Source organism: Protomyctophum bolini (assembly GCF_963924005.1).
Source record: "Protomyctophum bolini genome assembly, chromosome: 20".
Lineage (NCBI taxonomy): Eukaryota > Metazoa > Chordata > Actinopteri > Myctophiformes > Myctophidae > Protomyctophum > Protomyctophum bolini.
Genome location: NC_137881.1, coordinates 10,168,063 through 10,185,927, shown reverse-complemented (window position 1 = coordinate 10,185,927; position 17,865 = coordinate 10,168,063). Strand labels below are relative to the sequence as shown.

At 42.9% G+C, this 17,865-nt stretch overlaps 1 protein-coding gene across 1 annotated transcript in view; it reads right to left on the bottom strand.

Annotated features, from left to right (window-relative positions):
- The window catches only part of mpdz (multiple PDZ domain crumbs cell polarity complex component), an 80,471-nt gene extending 62,885 nt beyond the window's left edge, over positions 1-17,586 (bottom strand). The window contains exons 1-10 of the mRNA XM_080792853.1: positions 17,483-17,586; positions 14,440-14,522; positions 12,385-12,551; positions 8,796-8,960; positions 7,842-7,981; positions 6,439-6,652; positions 3,887-4,009; positions 2,988-3,188; positions 1,547-1,652; positions 794-882 (exon numbers count right to left, since the gene is read on the bottom strand). Of these exons, the coding sequence (XP_080648979.1) occupies positions 794-882; positions 1,547-1,652; positions 2,988-3,188; positions 3,887-4,009; positions 6,439-6,652; positions 7,842-7,981; positions 8,796-8,960; positions 12,385-12,551; positions 14,440-14,455 (1,221 nt within the window). The 5' untranslated portion in view covers positions 14,456-14,522; positions 17,483-17,586. The remainder of the gene's footprint in view (positions 1-793; positions 883-1,546; positions 1,653-2,987; positions 3,189-3,886; positions 4,010-6,438; positions 6,653-7,841; positions 7,982-8,795; positions 8,961-12,384; positions 12,552-14,439; positions 14,523-17,482) is intronic.
- Between the last annotated feature and the right edge of the window lie 279 nt (positions 17,587-17,865).

Below are 17,865 nucleotides of genomic sequence, written 5' to 3'. Positions count from 1 at the left end.
CAACAGAAATCTTGTATGCGGGTCCCTCGTACAAAAATCTTTTCAGATGAGAGTATGCGGTCAAATACATTAATTTGGGGGGGTTCCTTGACATGACAAAGTTTGAGAACCAATGCCATAGGGATTAGAGTGACGGAGTCAAAGCACTGAATTGACAGTCAACAAATACACACGATTAGCATATAAGTGAAATTGGTTTGATCTCAATGGTAATTAACATGGAAGGGTGGAAGGGTGCACCGTGCATGTGTATCCCCCCAATCTCCTTTGGCAGCCACTTGTTTATTTAAATAATTCTGGAGAGCAATAAGCCTCCAGCATTTGAATAATTCAGACTTCGTTAACAGTCCATTAAGTGTTTTTTAAGTTCCATTCCTGCAACACATTACCAATGTAATTTCACTGCGTGATGATTTGTAGAACACAGACTTTTGGTAATCCCCTAGGTAAAATTAAGACTTTGCAAGAATTTTTTGAAAACGCAGCATAAATATTTAGTTGCGCTTTAAGTCAAACTCGAGACAGAAGTCAAGTCAAGTTAACTCTGGCACAACACGTAAGAGTTTAACTTCCTCACAGATGTGTTGCAGACTTGCAGTAGTGAAGTTTAAGACTTTATCCCCAAGTGCCTAAGAGTATAACGATCAGTCTCTTATATAATCCACCCCCGTTGTCTAAATTAATACATTTAATCTCTAATATAAATGGGATAAAGTATCAGATTGAGCAATTTACCTCATGCCAGTAAATGAAGAGAAGTTTTAATTAAATGGAGTAGAAGAGAAGTACTTACAGCTATGATCTGGTCTCCCACGTGGATTCGGCCGTCCTGCTCAACAGCACTGTCTTTAGTTATGCTCTTAACAAAGATGCCGGAGGGCTCTGAGAAGTGGAAAAAAATAAAGGTATATCTATTAACCCATTTAGACCTGAGGCCGATTCGAAAAATGGCTTCTAAATCCTAACAGTTTTCTAAAAAAGCCTCATGTTTCTATGTCATTGGTGCTCAACCTTTTTTCTGTCAAGGACCCTCAGAATTATCTGTATTTGGCCATCGACCGCCATCTGGAAATATGTTGTTCCAGGGACCCCCCCCCCCCCCCCAGAATAGCAGACCTACAAGCCGCGCTATGCTTGTAGAGCTGCTATTTTTAAATAGCTAAAGCATAACATAATGCTTGAAACACCTTCCCCGCCCAAAATGGGTTATAGGAGATATCGCTGACATCCATGGAAGAGAGAAGGAAGTGTCACCATAGTGGTTGGCTATCGTAAAAAATTACACTGGGCAATACATGAATCACGTTTGATATGCCGCTGCAGAACGGTGATAATTAATGCTGAGGCCCAATTTCTTATGCAAAGGCTCATGACATTTAATTTTATTGAATCTAGTTGGATTGATTATTTTTCCACCCAGAAATGGAGGTTATACTGAATAACTCTCGATTGTGAAATAACGACACCAGTGAATAACCACATGGCAGGTGCTTACACACAACTATTTGCCAAATTGTTATTAAAGACAAAATATAGCGACTCTCACCTGAATTTTTGTCTCCCACATAGCCTGCGATGGTGATCCCCAGCCCCTGGGCGTTCTTGGCGAGCCTCACTTCAAAGGCCTCGGCGTCTTCTTCCTCCTCATAGCTCTGTAGAAACAGTGATACAGGTAAGGTGAGCCAACGTCAGGCCACTGCCAAGCCACAGGAACACGGTGTGACTAAAAAAAGAACGGTGCCAAAAAGATAAGCCTATGGCTGCAAGTAGGGATGGGATTGTGGTAAGTCGTTAACGTTTATCGCCCCCAAAAAAAAGATTGTCCTTCATTATACACTGGACCCGAGTTGGCTATGGACTTTTCCGTCCACACTCGATCTCCATCCATCCATCTTCAAACGCTTATCCGTAATCGGGTCACGGAGGTAACAGTTCCATGTGAGATTTCCAGATTTTCCTTTCTGGAGCAACATTAGTAACTTCCGAGGCGTTCCCAGGCCAGTTTGGAGATATAATCCTCTCATCTGGTCCTTGGTCTGCCACGTGGTCTCCTCCCCGTAAAATCCACAATATGGATGCCGGGATTCAAAGTGGTTAACAAAAGTGGCGTTTTCAAGTTTTACGCATGTTTTGATTATCGCAATTAATCGCAATTATTTTGGCCACGATAATCGTGACATGACATTTTTATATGGTCCCATCATCCCCTATAAAGGATAGCTGAGCAAACATCAAGCCACCACCCACTGCCAACTAAGCAGCAGGAATGTGTGACTAAGAGAATGGTGCCACAAAGATAAGCCTGCATGTTGAGTTCCCTAAATCCTACAAATGGCCACCAGCGTTCAACCCTCTAATACTTTCTATTATCTTCAAACACTATGATTAATGTGCACGCTGATCGTGTGAGACACAGACAAAATGTAGCTGCTGTGAGCGAGGATGACAGGGTATATGAGTCACTGCGATGCATTTGGATGGAAATGGTGCCCAGATTGTTGCCACAAAATTGTTGTTTGCCAACATTTAGTGCTGTCAGTGCTCTCCAAAGGCTGACGAACAGCTGACGACGTAACCCACTATATATTCTAAGTCTCCCTTCATTCTACACCTGACAACACAAGGCAAGGAAATGGAAGACGGAACTTCATGTCCAATACAATTCAGACATAAGTATAACTTATGTGACGTCCGTCTCTGAGTTACGTGGAGATCACTGGAAAAAGACGGGAAGCGCCATTTTAGAATGAAGCAGCGGAAAAGGGCAAGGGCGCCAAGAATAAGGTGGATACAGAAAGAGAATACTGATGTCACACCAATGAAAGTAACAGCGACAAACCTCACAAGATCGCGCCACCTGTCCATTGAACTCAATATATACTGTATATGGGGGGAGGCATTAGCCACGTTGCGAGGTCACTCGCTCTCGCTATCGAAGGCACATCTATGTGCTCATGTGCTCACAACGAGACCGTCTATGTGCCCACCTGTTGTTCGCTGACCGTGGGCAGCACGGAGGATGAAACGACGGTGGCGGAGACCCCCTCGTCCGCGGGACCCCTGGTGACGACCAGCCTCACCCTGTTGCCACACTGTCTGAGGACCTGTGCCACCTGGTCACTGCCCATGCCGTACAGGTCCGTGTCGCCGATCCTCAGGATGTGGTCGCCGCTGTGCAGGCGGCCGTCCTGGAGCAGAACAAACCGCGTTACAGTTACAGCTACAGTAGGCCAAATAAAACGGACCAGTTTGAAGCCTTTTAAGTATAAGCCAATCAAACCCCTTGTAATATTGTAACTTTGTCACGGGCAAACGTGCAAACAATTAGGTTGCCTCACGTAGGGAGTCAGAGTTTGGTGTGTAACACCTGATTTACACTTTTTGTACGCTTTTTGCAGATCTACAAGCACGCAGCACATGAGCACAGCACAGCACATTGTGAGCTTGCAGATCTACTATTTTCAGTGCGTGACACAGCATGCAAACATGTGTAAATCAGGCATACGTCTCACCGGGTAATACACGCTACTCATATAATACATAGTCCTATTACATTCTGCGTGGGTGATAATTTCTTGCCTAGGGAGGGGCCACTGGCGTATTCAAATCACAATGTCTTCTTCTTCATTGCACCCTAAGCTATTTTAGCAATGTTGTATTAAATATGCATCCCATTTAAAGCAAAGTTACCCTTAAGTGAAAGGCACTTAGCCAGCTTAGATTATTGTCACCAAATGCAGCACCATGAGGCCTGAATGAACAATCCATTTTCTTTCTTTATTTATTTTTGTCAATTGAGTTCAGCATAATTTTCCGATGTTTTCCTACTCGGTAATTTTCCTGGCAAGGCTGAACTGACAGGACATATATGCGGCCATCTAGGTACCTGATCAGCGATGCCTCCAGGAAGGATGGTCTTGACGATAACCCCAGTGGTCTTTCCACCCACGATGCCGAAGCCCAGCCCGGTGCCGTCGTTGACCAGTTCAATGGTCTCCACATGCTGCCACTGGGTTCACATGAAAGACAGACAAAGCAATACATCTAAATATTTCAATGTTGCTTCAGGTGTAACACCAAGTTCACATTGTAAAAGAATGGAATCATTTGTGTGATGATACTTTTGAGCTTGGATATGAAGTAACCTCGCCCACCAGGCTTTCCACCACCTCGGAGGAAAGCCTGGTCTCCGTTTCATTTCGGTATATGATCCGCTCGGGAGCGGATGATATCGTCACGTCATGTTTGTATTGTTTTGTAGTCGACAGGCAGGAACAACAAACACAGCTTTTATTGAGAAAAATCGGTTTGAGGGAAAAGGAAGTTCGGGTTTGTTGTTCCTGCCTGTCGACTACAAAACAATACTACAACATGACGTAACGATATCATCCGCTCCCGCCCGGATCATATACCGAAATGAAATGGTGCCCAGGCTAGATCTCTAGTCTCTTTGAGTCGATGGCTAGGAGGGGGACTCTTTCTTGGTACTAATAATTGGTGATAAATGGGAAATTACAATGTGACACGATGGCACAAATGACAAGGGTTGCACAATCATGCGTCCTGCAGCTGAGAAGCAGCCTTTCTTATAATTTGCTGACATAGAGAATGTCATGCTGACAGCCACTAACCTGCATTTCTTAGCTGGTTAACACAGTAGTTAACCAGCTAAGAAATGCAACCATATTAAACCCATCTTTGTTTCTTTTGACCGGTTGCCTGTGAGTTTCGGAATTTGATTCACAATTTTACAGATGAATTTGAAAGCCTTTTGAGGCCAGGCTCCTAGTTACCTTATCAATATGCTGCTCCCGTATGAACCATCCTGAGGAGTCTGAGATCCTCAGATATGACCTGCTTTTGTTTGTTCCTAAAACTCGCCTCATTATTGACAGGAACGGCCTGCCTGCAGACCTCTAAGGCTCAATGTCAAGGCCTTTTTATAGTTCTGTATGCCTTTGGCTTGTTTATCTTTTTATACAATTATAATCTCTTTCATGATAACGGTGCCATCCTTTTTTTATCCTGTTTTTGTAAAGCAATTTGTAGCCTTGTTTAAAAAAAGTGCTATACAAGGTAACATTTAATACATTTGTTGTATACGGTATAAATGTGGGAAGTCCTTTTCCGCCTCACTACTCAGGTTTTAATAACCTTATTAGCGAGGAGCAGTGCGAGGGCTTTGGCTGCATCTTCCATGCAGTCAGCAGGTTCTTTGATGAACATATAACATTTCGCCCCAATAGCAGCAGTCATTCATCCGGTATCAGTGAAGGATGTGTTTGAATCTAAATGCAGGTCAGGGACGGATCTCTGCTGCACTTGTAATCATCTGAGGCGTGGGGTCCTACATACATGCATGCAAGCGTGTGCATTTTCCCCTCACTGGAGCGCAACACCACAGAGATGCCACCCCGGGGAATAGCACCTGAGTGTGTGTAGGTGTGTGCATATTATGCACACAAACACAAGCCTCAGTGTTTAATGTGGCATATGTTATATCGAGCATGTGTGACCATTACCATTTGTGGCCCCAGAAGGTACACAAAAACTGCTGTGCATGCATGCTTCCGTGCCCCTCTGTGTGTGTGCGTGTGTGTGGCGCGCGACTGTGCGTGTCCGACTGTGCGTGCATTCTTGGGTTTAGCCACATTAACCCATTATGTAATTCACTGCCAGAGTAAATATTTATTTAATTCACCCAGTGCCAGCGATTTTCCGTTTGTCCTTACCTTTTAAGTAGTCACAGATTTATTTTAAAGTGATTTAAAAAAGAATAACACAAAGTTCAACAGGCACCCCCAGAGGACAATTGAACGATTAAACTCTATTGATTTAGAAGGCATTTGTGGAATCGGCCCTCAGGTTCTTAACACATTTAGTACCGGAACTGCATCAAAATAAAGGCGTTGCTTGCGCCGGAGTAATCGCCAGAGTAGTGATCGCTTCCATTTTGAAAGCCATGAACCGGAAATACTTTCTTAAAAAAGTTGACTGACAAAGTGCCATCACAATCTCCGATCATCTTAATATATTTATATACGCTACAAAAAGAGTTCATATTTTGCGGGAGAGACGGATGAGGAGCAGAAACGCAGCGCCAGCATATCGATCCATTCATCACCACGGAGAGCGCCCTGGATGAGGAGATACGAGTCATTCTTTCCGCCGCGCTAACATGGGAGTCAATGACAAGCTAATAGTTTCACAGAGCGTTAGCATACGGCAAGCGAAAAGCGAAATGCCAAAAAAAAAAGAAGTAATTATTCTGAATATTATTATCTCGCCCCGCGTCGTTTGGACGTCGCTAGGACGTCCACAGACGTCTAAGGCACCTCTCGGTTCCAATCCTTATGACGTTTCAGGACGTGTTATGTACAAAATGTGTTAATGGGCTAAATTGCCACGGAGAGAGAGATAGGTATGCGTTCTTCTTACGGCGCTGGAGTTTGCAGACAGGGTGCTGGCAGCAGAGGGGGTGCGCGATACCACAGGGGTGGCCAGTTGGGGTATGGGTCCCCTGGCCACCGTGAGGTCTACCCTCTCCGAGGCCTTCTGCAGGATGCCGATGGCCTGCTGGTGGGTCACCGTCTGGTCCAGGGGCTGGCCGTTTATAGCCAAGATCTGGTCCGCTTCCTTTAGCTTCCCATCACTGTATAGAGAAGACAGCATTCAGTGAATGGATGTTTTTCCATGTATTCGCCCGATGTGTCGGACATCATTTAATCTTAGAGCTTCTATTTTTGAGCCATTTTCAATAGGGCTTACGTGGATGAATACGTTCTAATTAAATGTTTTGCAATAGAAACTTTAATCAAATCTATATTTTAAGTCAAAATATCGATAACCGGTGGTCTACTAGGACTCTCACAAATCTGGATTGGCACCAGATCCAGAGGTCTTGCACCGTTCGGGGATCTATTTTATATCAGGTTAGTTTGGATAAATTAAACAATAATTATATTTTGGATGGAAACACGGTTTACAGAGGTATTGTAATGTCACATGTCCAACACTAATTCTGACCACAGCATCACTTGAAGATCTGCTTAAATCTACCCACACGCCAAGTATGGACTATGGAGCTCTGCATAGGTACATAGGTTCAGGATTTGTAATGCGGCCCCATCCAGTTATTACACTGGCCCGTGGCGGAGAAAGTGAAAAGAAGGAGAACAGAGAAAAAGGCTGTGCAGCATTAGGAATCATCCATCTAAGGCATGGTTCAATTCTGGTTGCAGTCAAAACCCCACTCCAGTAACAACAAAGTGCAAAAGAAAATGATTCTTCCCAGGCCAGTGCCCAGTGTGGAATGAATATTTTTTCATATCAATAATCAATCAATAATATATCTTTCTCCACTCTTGAACTCATTGACTGACTGCTATGGACGTGTTTTCACATGTATAGGTGTCTTCATTGTTTCGATAGAGACTAGAGAGCGATCTTCCCCAACCTGTGAGTGATCCTAGGACTTCCAAAGAGGAGTACACCCAGAAATAACTTGATCTAAACAAATAAAACCTCTCTCTGTTTCTGGCACAACAGCTCCCCTACTGGTACTCATAGTCATATACTGGAGCTCATTAACCAACACATAGGTGAACACGGACACACGGACATTGCTGTTCCTTGGAGTGATTGCACCACTCAAACAATCTGCGTTATATACATGCAATCTATATTCCACTGCCAATAACTAAAGAACGGAGCGTCGTGGTGACACCTCCGTCTTTGTTTTGGGATGTTTGGGGGTGTTTCGATACATTCTGCAGCTCTATATTCTTGATGTGTGGCGTTTCGATACATTCTGCAGCTCTATATTCTTGATGTTTCCTTACCAGTAAGCCACACTTCCTGGCTGGATTTCCTGTATGAAGATCCCAAGCTCGCCGCGGTGCTCGCTCTTCAATCCTACCACGCTGAAGCCCAGACCGCCCGACACCGGTTTGACAAGGTCCACATGCGTCACATAGCGTCCCTGCAGCACACGCACATTATGAAATTAGTTTTATTTCAAGAACTGTTCCGGGAAATTGTAATGGAGATTTGATGAGGATGTACAGTATAATGATTAGATTGGTGAAAACACACACACACACACACACACACACACACACACACACACACAATATCCCATATTTGTTAACTAATAGACGACCTTGATTGAACTGATAAGGGGGATCACTTTGTTCCTTATTTTGGGGAATCAATCAATGACCCACATCTTACACTCAGATATGGCACATCCAGGTATACTATACTTCAGGTTGTGACCACTTTAGAAAGCCTATAGACTTAGTAAACGTGTCTGTATTTGGACAGCTTTTTTTCTACAAGCTCACAACGTGTCGCTATTTTACTCCCAACAAACATTGCACTGTAACTAAGGTATTTTATTGTCCCACTTCTTTTCAGTTGAGAGTGACAGCTGAAGTATAATACCTAACTGAACATGAACATGAACACACACACACACACACACAGTTACTTAGCCGTTCATGGCCTTACTGCAGCGTCAAAATAATAGGCAAGCACCTCGGGAGAGATGAGCAGAGCAAGCAAAATGGAAGTCTCAACTTTGAACGTCTTTGCTCAAGGTCACCAAGAGGCTTTCACAATTGAGATGTTGTTGTCAAAAATGCTTTTAAAAACACAGATGATAAATCTGGCGGCAAATTTATCGACTTGCCAAACTTTTATTATGTCAAGTTCATCACTGTTAACTTAACTGAACTCCAAGCAGCAAACAAGTTAAACAACCAGCTCAGTTTCTTCCTTTACAAATTCCATACCTGTGCCATGGACTGAATAACGTTCTCAAATTCTTCAGCCGAAGGCTTGCCATTGATGTGTTGTGGGACAGCAGAGATCTCCGGGTAGGAGAGATGGCCATTATTAGGCTTCACTGCAGTGACAGAGTCGCCGAGGTCACCTCCGACTTGTGTTGGGCTTCCTCCCTGGAAACAGAATTAATGAGATAGTACACAGTTTGTGGTTTTGTCATCACGTTCTAACTTCTGACATCACATTACATCTTTGAATGTTTAGCCTTCGTTTGTAGAGATAGCAGTGTTTTGAGCCAGACATTTCTGACAGTTCATGTGTCTTTGTATATTGTTCGTTCTTCCACTGTTCAAAGCTGAATAAATCAGTGATTTGTTGGCAAAAAAGCTCATGGAGAGACAACTGGTGCTGTTGGAGATAACCAAAACAAAAGCACAATTCTCTACTGTGAAAACAATTACATACATTTCACTTAGATGTATTTTGACTCTTGAGTATGAAAATTCAGATTTTCAATTGTCTCTTGTACCCCTGAATAAATTGTGACAGGTGGAGTAGACATACTCCATAATTTGAGGAATAATTTGATATTGCTACTGAGCAAGTGAAGACAGTGCACATGGGTGTTCTGGATTTCTCAAAATATACGCGCCCACTCCACCGACGCACTTGTCAAAAAAGATTTCTATTCAGGTGTGCAAGAGACTTTTGATATCTCCGTTGATAGTGTGTGAAGACAGTGTGCGGCGAGTATGAAATCTCAGAGGCGTTTGTGTCTAAAACACAATGGGAGATAGTTTTTATCTACCAAACCAATAACAATTAAATCTTTCTGGTGATCAATGGCTCTTAGCTGATGTTCCAACAATGACTGCTCAAAATGCAATGTTTCTGTCCTCTCTCTACGTCGTCCTCAGACGAGCCCTCCATCGGCGTTTCCTCCTGCTGGGAGGAAGAGGCATCGAAGCCATCTGGAGGCCTTGAAATGCTCCGGTTTTAATTGCCAAAATGACTTTGCATGTGTGACTAATGCATTACATGAATGAGACAACTGTGTAAAATTGTGTTTTTGATTCCATTAACAAAAGGGCGTAACGTTTATGCTCTCCCTGAATTTGATTAAAAAAGGCTAGCCATCATTCGATAAACACTCCCTCGACCTCAAGCTGCCATTTTGAATCTTGTACTTGCATAACCTTTACTTCACATTGTCACATTGAGACTAAACATAATTGATAAGTGAGACCTAGCCAAAACAGGGCCAAAGCAGTATAAAACAAGACAAAAACAACAACGGAAGTACACAACAAGATGTACAAACTAAATAAAATCTTAAAATGCAAAAAGAAAAAAACACAGCATTAAGTACTAAAGCGTTTGACTTGGGTGTTAGCATATTTGCTGTACAGTACAACAATGAGCTTTGTTAGCCAGCGTCTGGCTTAAGAGGATTAAAGTTCCAGTTTGGTTCTTTCACATTTAAGAAATTGTTTCTGCCTCACTTCACATGGTGGCAGTGGCCTCTTTCTCATTGGAGAGCAGGCCTGCTCACCATGGCAACACGGTGACCAGTCCTAACAAGTGGAGCCAGGAGACTGTGTGTGTGTGTGTGTGTGTGTGTGCCTGGCTCTTGTCATGAGACAAAAGCACACTGTATCTCAATCTAAATTGATTCTATTGTTGGATTTTGAAGAGCATTGCTGAAACTCAGACATCTGTTTTAACATTATGAAATTTGTTTTATTTCAATAACTGTTCCGGGAAATTGTAATGGAGATTTGATGAGGATGTATAATGATTAGATTGGTGAAAACACACACACACACACACACACACACACACACACACACACACACACACACACAATAGTTACAAAATGTTTTGGAATGTAGCACATTCACAGTGAGGTAAGCTAAAGCATCAGCAGCACACAAAAATGCCAGCAGGGCTTTAATAATCGGAATTCCACAAGGGATACAAAAAGCTTCAGCATCCAACCTCCCACTGCATAGCTTACATACTTTCCCCTCCGCGTCTCAAGCACTTACCCCGGCCCCTCCACACATATCTGCCATGACCCGACAACGCTTCGCTTATGCTGAAATGTTCACATTCTCAAAGGGCCGAATCAGCCAGAGAAAAGTTTCTCGCTTTGGACAACTCTCTCCACTTATATATAACCCTATAATATATCTGGACATAGGAGTGAGAACACAAAATAGGGACACTGTCGGCACTGTGTCAGTACTGTCTGTCTTATTAGGCATTGACATAAGAGTAGAGTTTACCCTGCCAGCCAGCCAGCCTCATCTCTGGTGTCAGACTGACGTACCGCATACATTGTAATTAGATAACATGGATACAGGTACTGCTAGGGTCCATATCTACACTTTGATTAGATTGACAGATTTTGCAGCGTATAGGTTCACAAGTATACTCTCCTATTTGATTGTCAAATGGGCAGCCATTCACAGTTTAGTCTCAGTTCTCAAGTGAGATTATTGAGACTTGTTCATGCTGTGTATGCTGATGCAAATGCCTAAAGTAATTTGCGTGGTATTCCCCTACAAGCATCCCGATTAACGGCCGACTTGGGAAGCCCTCGGAAATGAGGGTCACATTTTAATTAGCTCACCATTCTAACCCATTATTATTTATCACCATAGTGATATGACGTTGTTGCCGTCTCTGAATGCTGGCAATCATATCCCCACATTCTCATTCATTAATATTCTGAGTCTGTCAGGGGCTGATGTTTTCACGTTTTATATATATAATTATTTTTTCTTTTTACATTTTTAATTAAAACATTAATTGTCTAATCAAATCAGCCTTTCCCAGATATGGAGCTGATTGACGTTATAGTACTGATGTCATGGCACTTTCGTGACACCAAGTAATCGTCATAGATTGAATGACAGACTGGACAGATGAAGTCAAAGATTCACAAAATTAGCCCCCTAGCCCCAGCTTTGAGGGTCTGTGTAAAAACAAACATTGAAGACAAAAGTGTGTAAACTGTAAACACAAACATTGAAGACAACAGTGGGTAAACACAAAGATTGAAGATAAAAGTGAGCAAATTGTACTGGCCAGAATGAGATGATTTATGATAAGAGCACCCCTCACTTCACACAGGTGTGATTATTAGTGTGGTTGCCCAGACTATTGTAATTGTAACACTTTATTAAACTCTGTATTGCTTGAATTAGGTTAGGACGGTTTAGGGTTATATTATTTTTTCATGGAATCAGTGGTACTATCAGCCTTGTTCACGTAATCTAATCTCAAAAAACGACCAGGCTTATCCCAGGTCAGCCAATTCAAAATTAAAGTCTGCACTCTGTGGGCTCCCAGTCAAAGCTATATTTGTTCTCGACTAAAACGTCCTCTTCAGACATTTAGAAGAAGGTCTTTTAGTCGTAAAATGTTAACAAATAAAGCTTGACAGGGATCCGTTTGAGCCACACAGTGTGCAAACTTTAGTTTGGAATTGCCTGTGATTTTCGTCTGGCCGGCAGCTACCCCTCCAATGGATGTGCAAGCTTCATTTTCTTTGATATGATATCCCTGCAGGTCAGCCTCTGGTGAGCTTACCTGCTCTTTGAGGTGCTGCACGGACTTCTGCAGGGCCAGGATCTGGTGGAACAGGGGGCTCTGAAGCACCGACCTGAGCAGGCTGAGCTTCTCCTCGGTGGGCACCTCCCCTCTCTCCTTCAGCCTGGCCTGGAGACGCTCCACAGCCTGCAAGGCACGCTGCGTATCTGCAAACCATCACATAGTTCAGTGACAGCAAGGCGTCGCCGGCAGGCAATGAGAGACAGGACATGGAGGAAGGAGTGGAGCTTGACCAATGTGTCGGTCTGGCCGGTATATCGGCCATTATTTAACTTTTTGATGACATCAGTATCTGCAATTATGTCCGAACCATTATGCGTAAATGTTCACAACATGTCGCAGCGATCTGCAATTGTTTTCATCATGTTTGAGTATTGCTTAAGTGGTTAGTTAGGTTATTTTTATTCTGTAAATAAATTCTTCTCAAATAGAAACTTTAGTCAAATCAAATACGTTTGTAAATGATTAGAAAAGTTTAACACTTTTTTTTACAAAATGTTGGTCAAAATATCGGTAATCAGTGAAAACCGGGATCACATCAGACCCAAAGAGATATGGCATCGGTAAGGAGGAGACCAGTGTGTGTGTGTGTGTGTGTGTGTGTGTGTGTGTGTGTGTGAGATATACACTAGTGCAGTGCAATATAGACTTTAGGTTAAATGGGACGATATTATTTGGTTTGGAATATTTTCTCTCAGTCATGTGCCTCTCGATGATGCAGAAATGGAATGTAGTTAATATTACAACAGACTAGAGTAAATGAGAAACAGAGGGTGAAACAGAGAAGACAGAGTAGAGTAGAGACAGAGACTAATGGAGAGAGGGCAAACCACAGGTTTCCATCCATGAAGGGTTAGTTAAGGTTGACTGCAATTCAATAGAAGTTACAATAATGGAATAATGTGGTTCCAGCTTGTACGTACGTGAAAGCAAAATAAATAACAAGCTAGATAGATAGATACATAAAGAAAGAAAGAAGGAGAAAACTCCATGCAATGTGCTATTCTCTTCCAGAGTAACAATGTTTCTATTTTTCTCTGGGTCAATGGCGGGATACATGGAGGCCTAGAATGGGTATCTGCAGGAAGGGACGGACGGGGGGGGCTTGGGGACGGGGGGAGGGGGGACATCCCTCCACAGCTTGCTTGCTGGACCCAGCATAAGCTCCAACAATCGAGCAACTCAAGCGTCATCTTTCACTAACAAGACACACAGCGGCTTGTTAGTGAAGATCGGCCGGTCCGGCGTCATTTGGACGAGAGACGAAGCAATTTCCGAGGCTCCCCAACTGTGACTAACACCTAATACAAGGTACAAGAGATGGCGGCGGGGGGGGTTTCGGCTGTTTGAACAGCGGCTGTAAACAAGCCAATAGCGTGGAGGTCTCAGCAGACAGGACGTTTCTGTTAGATACCCCACCCGGTGCAGTGTGGGTAACTCCGCCACCGTTGTTTAGGTTGCTCTTGCCGCCTCACAAGCATGAATAATGCTTATATTTGACTCCCACCAGACTGTAAGCCTAATACAGCATGTGTGTGTTCTCCCACTGTTTATATTGTGTTTAGTTTCCAAGATGGCCTCAGCACCAGGAGGAGGTGGGGCGGAGGTGAGCAGGCGGGGTCGACATATGCCCTTACTGAGCTGCATTCAAGACACTTGACTTGTGTCTGAACACAGCTTTGACAGCTTTTGACCAAACAAAATGTTTGGTCAAACCATATGGGCTTCCATTGGAAATGCATTGGAGCGGTCATTAAACACAGACACAAGACAGACACAAGACAGGTGTCTTAAATGTGTGAACGCGGCCCAGTAAGGGCATATGCCGACCCGCTCACCTCCACCCCCTCCCGGTGCTGTGGCCATCTTGGAAACTAAACACAATTTAAATAATTGGAGAGGGGTGGGGCCAAGAAAGGCGATTCTCTTCCAGTTTCCATCCTTCTGATATGTTTTTATCTCTTACTTCTTACTCATTCTCTGTGTATGTTTATATTGTCTGTCTTAATGTTGTCAGAATAATAGATGACTTACCCATTGTTTCAATCATTTCTGGATGCCAGGTGAGTGTGATAGTTGCCCATTAACAAAAATCACTTCTTTCTTCTCTTCAAGGCCTGCAAAATACAATACAGCATCACATCATTCCAAACTCATGGAGGGAAAAGCAGCATCATACAGTAGCAACTGTTATGTAAATGCAGAAAATAGCAGATCTACAGTAAGCTCGCGGCAGCTTACAGATTACAGTGACACCGTCGCGTGACCATGTATAAATAAGGCAGACTGAAATAAATCAGTGACTGCAAAATGTGAGACAGCAAACCAGCAATCAATAGCCCAGCTATTTCATTCACTGACATCTTTCTGTTGTTGTTTTTCATGCTTTTTTGCAGTCACAACCAAAAGCTAACCTAGCATTCCCTCTCAGTAACTGACTTCTCCAATGTCCTCTACTCTAAATGTCAACGTGAATTGGATGTCGCCCTTTTCTGATGGGTGGACTCTTATCTGCCCGGATGCTTCATCAAAATGTCATCGTGTCTTCGAAACCGAACCTTAGACTATTTGCGGAATCCCAGTGCAATTGCAAACCTTTACCGGCATGGAAACAATAGGGAACATACACATCAAGGCTGATACAGTAGGTCTCTTATAAGTATATCTGCTCTTATTGATGGATAAACAGCTGCGAATTGCAATTCCTGAGACACTTCATTAATCGACTTTGGCAGGGGTTTCGTGACTTGTGTGACATGCCTGTGGCAGGCCTTAGTGAAGTCATTACCTGAGCAATGTGGTGATAATCAAATGCAGACTTGTCATATAGAGCTGTGGTTCCCAAACTTTTTAACTCAAAGTCGCAAATGAGAAATTAGATGATTGCCTGGGAACAAAACTAGTGAAAATAGCACATCTGATAAGCTTACACTACGCATCGCTTCGTGCCACATTGTGAGCTTTGTGCTTGTGAGGCCTAAACAGTCTCCCATTCCTCCCGAGTCCCCACACACAGCAACGGTTTTGACATATAATACTTTTGTAAATATTACGCACAAGATCGGTATCGGCCAATTGTAATTTCACTTTCTCAGTCCAATAAATCACTATTTCTTGTCATATTGAGGCCACTTAAAAATGACATATTGGTCAAATCGGTGTCTGCACTGGTATTTTATTTGGAAGCTGAAAGGGCCTTTTTGTGATGGTTGGAGGCTGCTGTCTTTCTAGGGAGACTTTCAAATTAAGCTAATGAAACAAATGAAAGCTAAAGTTGGAAAATGCTCAAATAAAAAGTTTGTTTTAAAGTCTGCATCTGCAGATTCTGCACCCAGATTCACAGTTATACTGTTTAACAGCTGTAAGGTAAACCCTACTGGAAACTTGGAAAGCTGTATCAATATTGGTTGATTTGACCACGCAATTAATCGGTTATCGGATTTCTGCCAAAATGTCAATATTGTGCATTCCTACTTGGAACAAACGGTTCATTCTCATATCAAGGGAGTGACATATGCCCCGTTTTCACATACACACCCAAAGTGCAGGAAGTATAGTGACATTTTTGAAATTCACCTCTTGTGAAAACGGCCACTGATCTTACTGGGCTACTTTGGCTAATGCTCTTATTGATGGATTGACATTTGTCAATTGCCATTCCTGGACTCCAGTAATTGACCGTGGCTTTGTGACGTACTAGAGCACATTTACATGCCAATGACTCATGAGTGACCAAAGGAGCAACAAGTATAGTGTCTTCACCTTCATCTGTACGCAGTTTGCTTTTGCACCAAAATTTGCAGCCAGTTAGCCCGGCTACTATAGCCTACACAGCATATATTATGCCTATTTAATATATTTTCACATAAATACAGTGTTCAATATTGAACACTGTATTCGCCTATTTGGATAACCAAATAGGCGACTATACTTATTACACTTATAGTATCTGCTGACTGGAGTGGACACTGAAGACAATAAGACATAATGAAAAATGCTACAGTGGACCAGTCACCAGACCTGTATTGATTCACGGCTGGTAACATTTTGTCTCTACTCTCCAGTCTACGTTTATAGTTTTTTGAAGGAATCACTGGCAAAATATGTAAATCAGACTTCAGGGGGGATTATAGCAGCCTAAGCAATGGCCTACATTCTTCTTACAACGTGTCGTAAATACACACATTGTTCAGAATCATTATTATGCAGTGCCAAATAGCAGAAAAGGGACAACAACTGGTGGCTAACACTGATTAGCCCCGTTCCCATGGGAGCGCCTGTAAACAATGAGTCTCTCTTCTTATCAGCAGCCCCCTGAGCCCTGACCCCCTGACCCATCGTAACGGTGTCGCTACAGACAGTCGCTTGCCGAAAATAGACGACAGGTAAGCTGCATAGTTATTATGGTAAGCTACCTGGTTGTGAGACAGTCAGTGAGTGAGCTTGCAGATCTGACTGCTACTTTCAGCCTGCTCAAACATATTAAATGCCATTCAGTCATGTTTAGTTCCACAAGAGTATAAAACAAAAATAATTTAAAAAGATACCCTACTGATCATTTGGCCCATGCTTTTGTGTTATAATAGTGAGTCAATGTAAATAGTGACCTGTGTGGATATTGAATAAAGTCATGCCTAGCTGTGGCTATTATTATGTAGCCTATCAAGTCTGTATGGGACAATCCGCTTTTCTCAACTCCTCCTCCTCAGGCTCCTCTTCCCATCTCATCCATGGAGTAGCGAGAAGCAACAGGCTACCCGACGCAAAACACGACAAAGAATAGAAAAGTTAGGCGAGGCGAGCTGTTGAGTTTGGAACAGAAGGGAAGGAGCCCGGCTTTATTTACAGTACAGTACATTGAAGCATTTTAGATGCGACAAAGGACTAATAAAAGCAAAGCCACTTTTATCGCATGAGTGAGTGAACCCATCGCTCCACCGCGTCTCGGCTTCTTTAGCGACATAAACATTGTTGTTATATGTTGCACGACAGCCCAAGCACATTTGTTTCTCAAAGCTATTGTACGCGCTTACTTTTAGTCGACAAAAGAACATAATCACAAAAAGAATACACTTACATGTAGCCAGGCGTTCCTTTTACTTGATGTAATCCTGTTGTAACAGTAGTACCGCTGCGTGTAACGGCGCACAGCAGACAGACAGACCGACTGCCAGTGCCTGCCCCGGGGCTTCAACATGGGGCGTAGTGTAATCTGATCCTATGGACACATTTACAGCGACAGACAAGAGAGTTGAAGTGCTGACACACTGCATGATGATGAAGCGCCCCTTACTGGACATGTGAAGTTGTGAACTACTGTAGGCTGTATAATAATGTCAAATTTCCCCGTTTGATATGTAGACTATAGGCCATAAAACGCCTTTTAATTAATAAAAAACAAACAAATAAATACATACTTGAATTGAAAAATGGTGGACCCTGCATGTTGTAAACAATTAA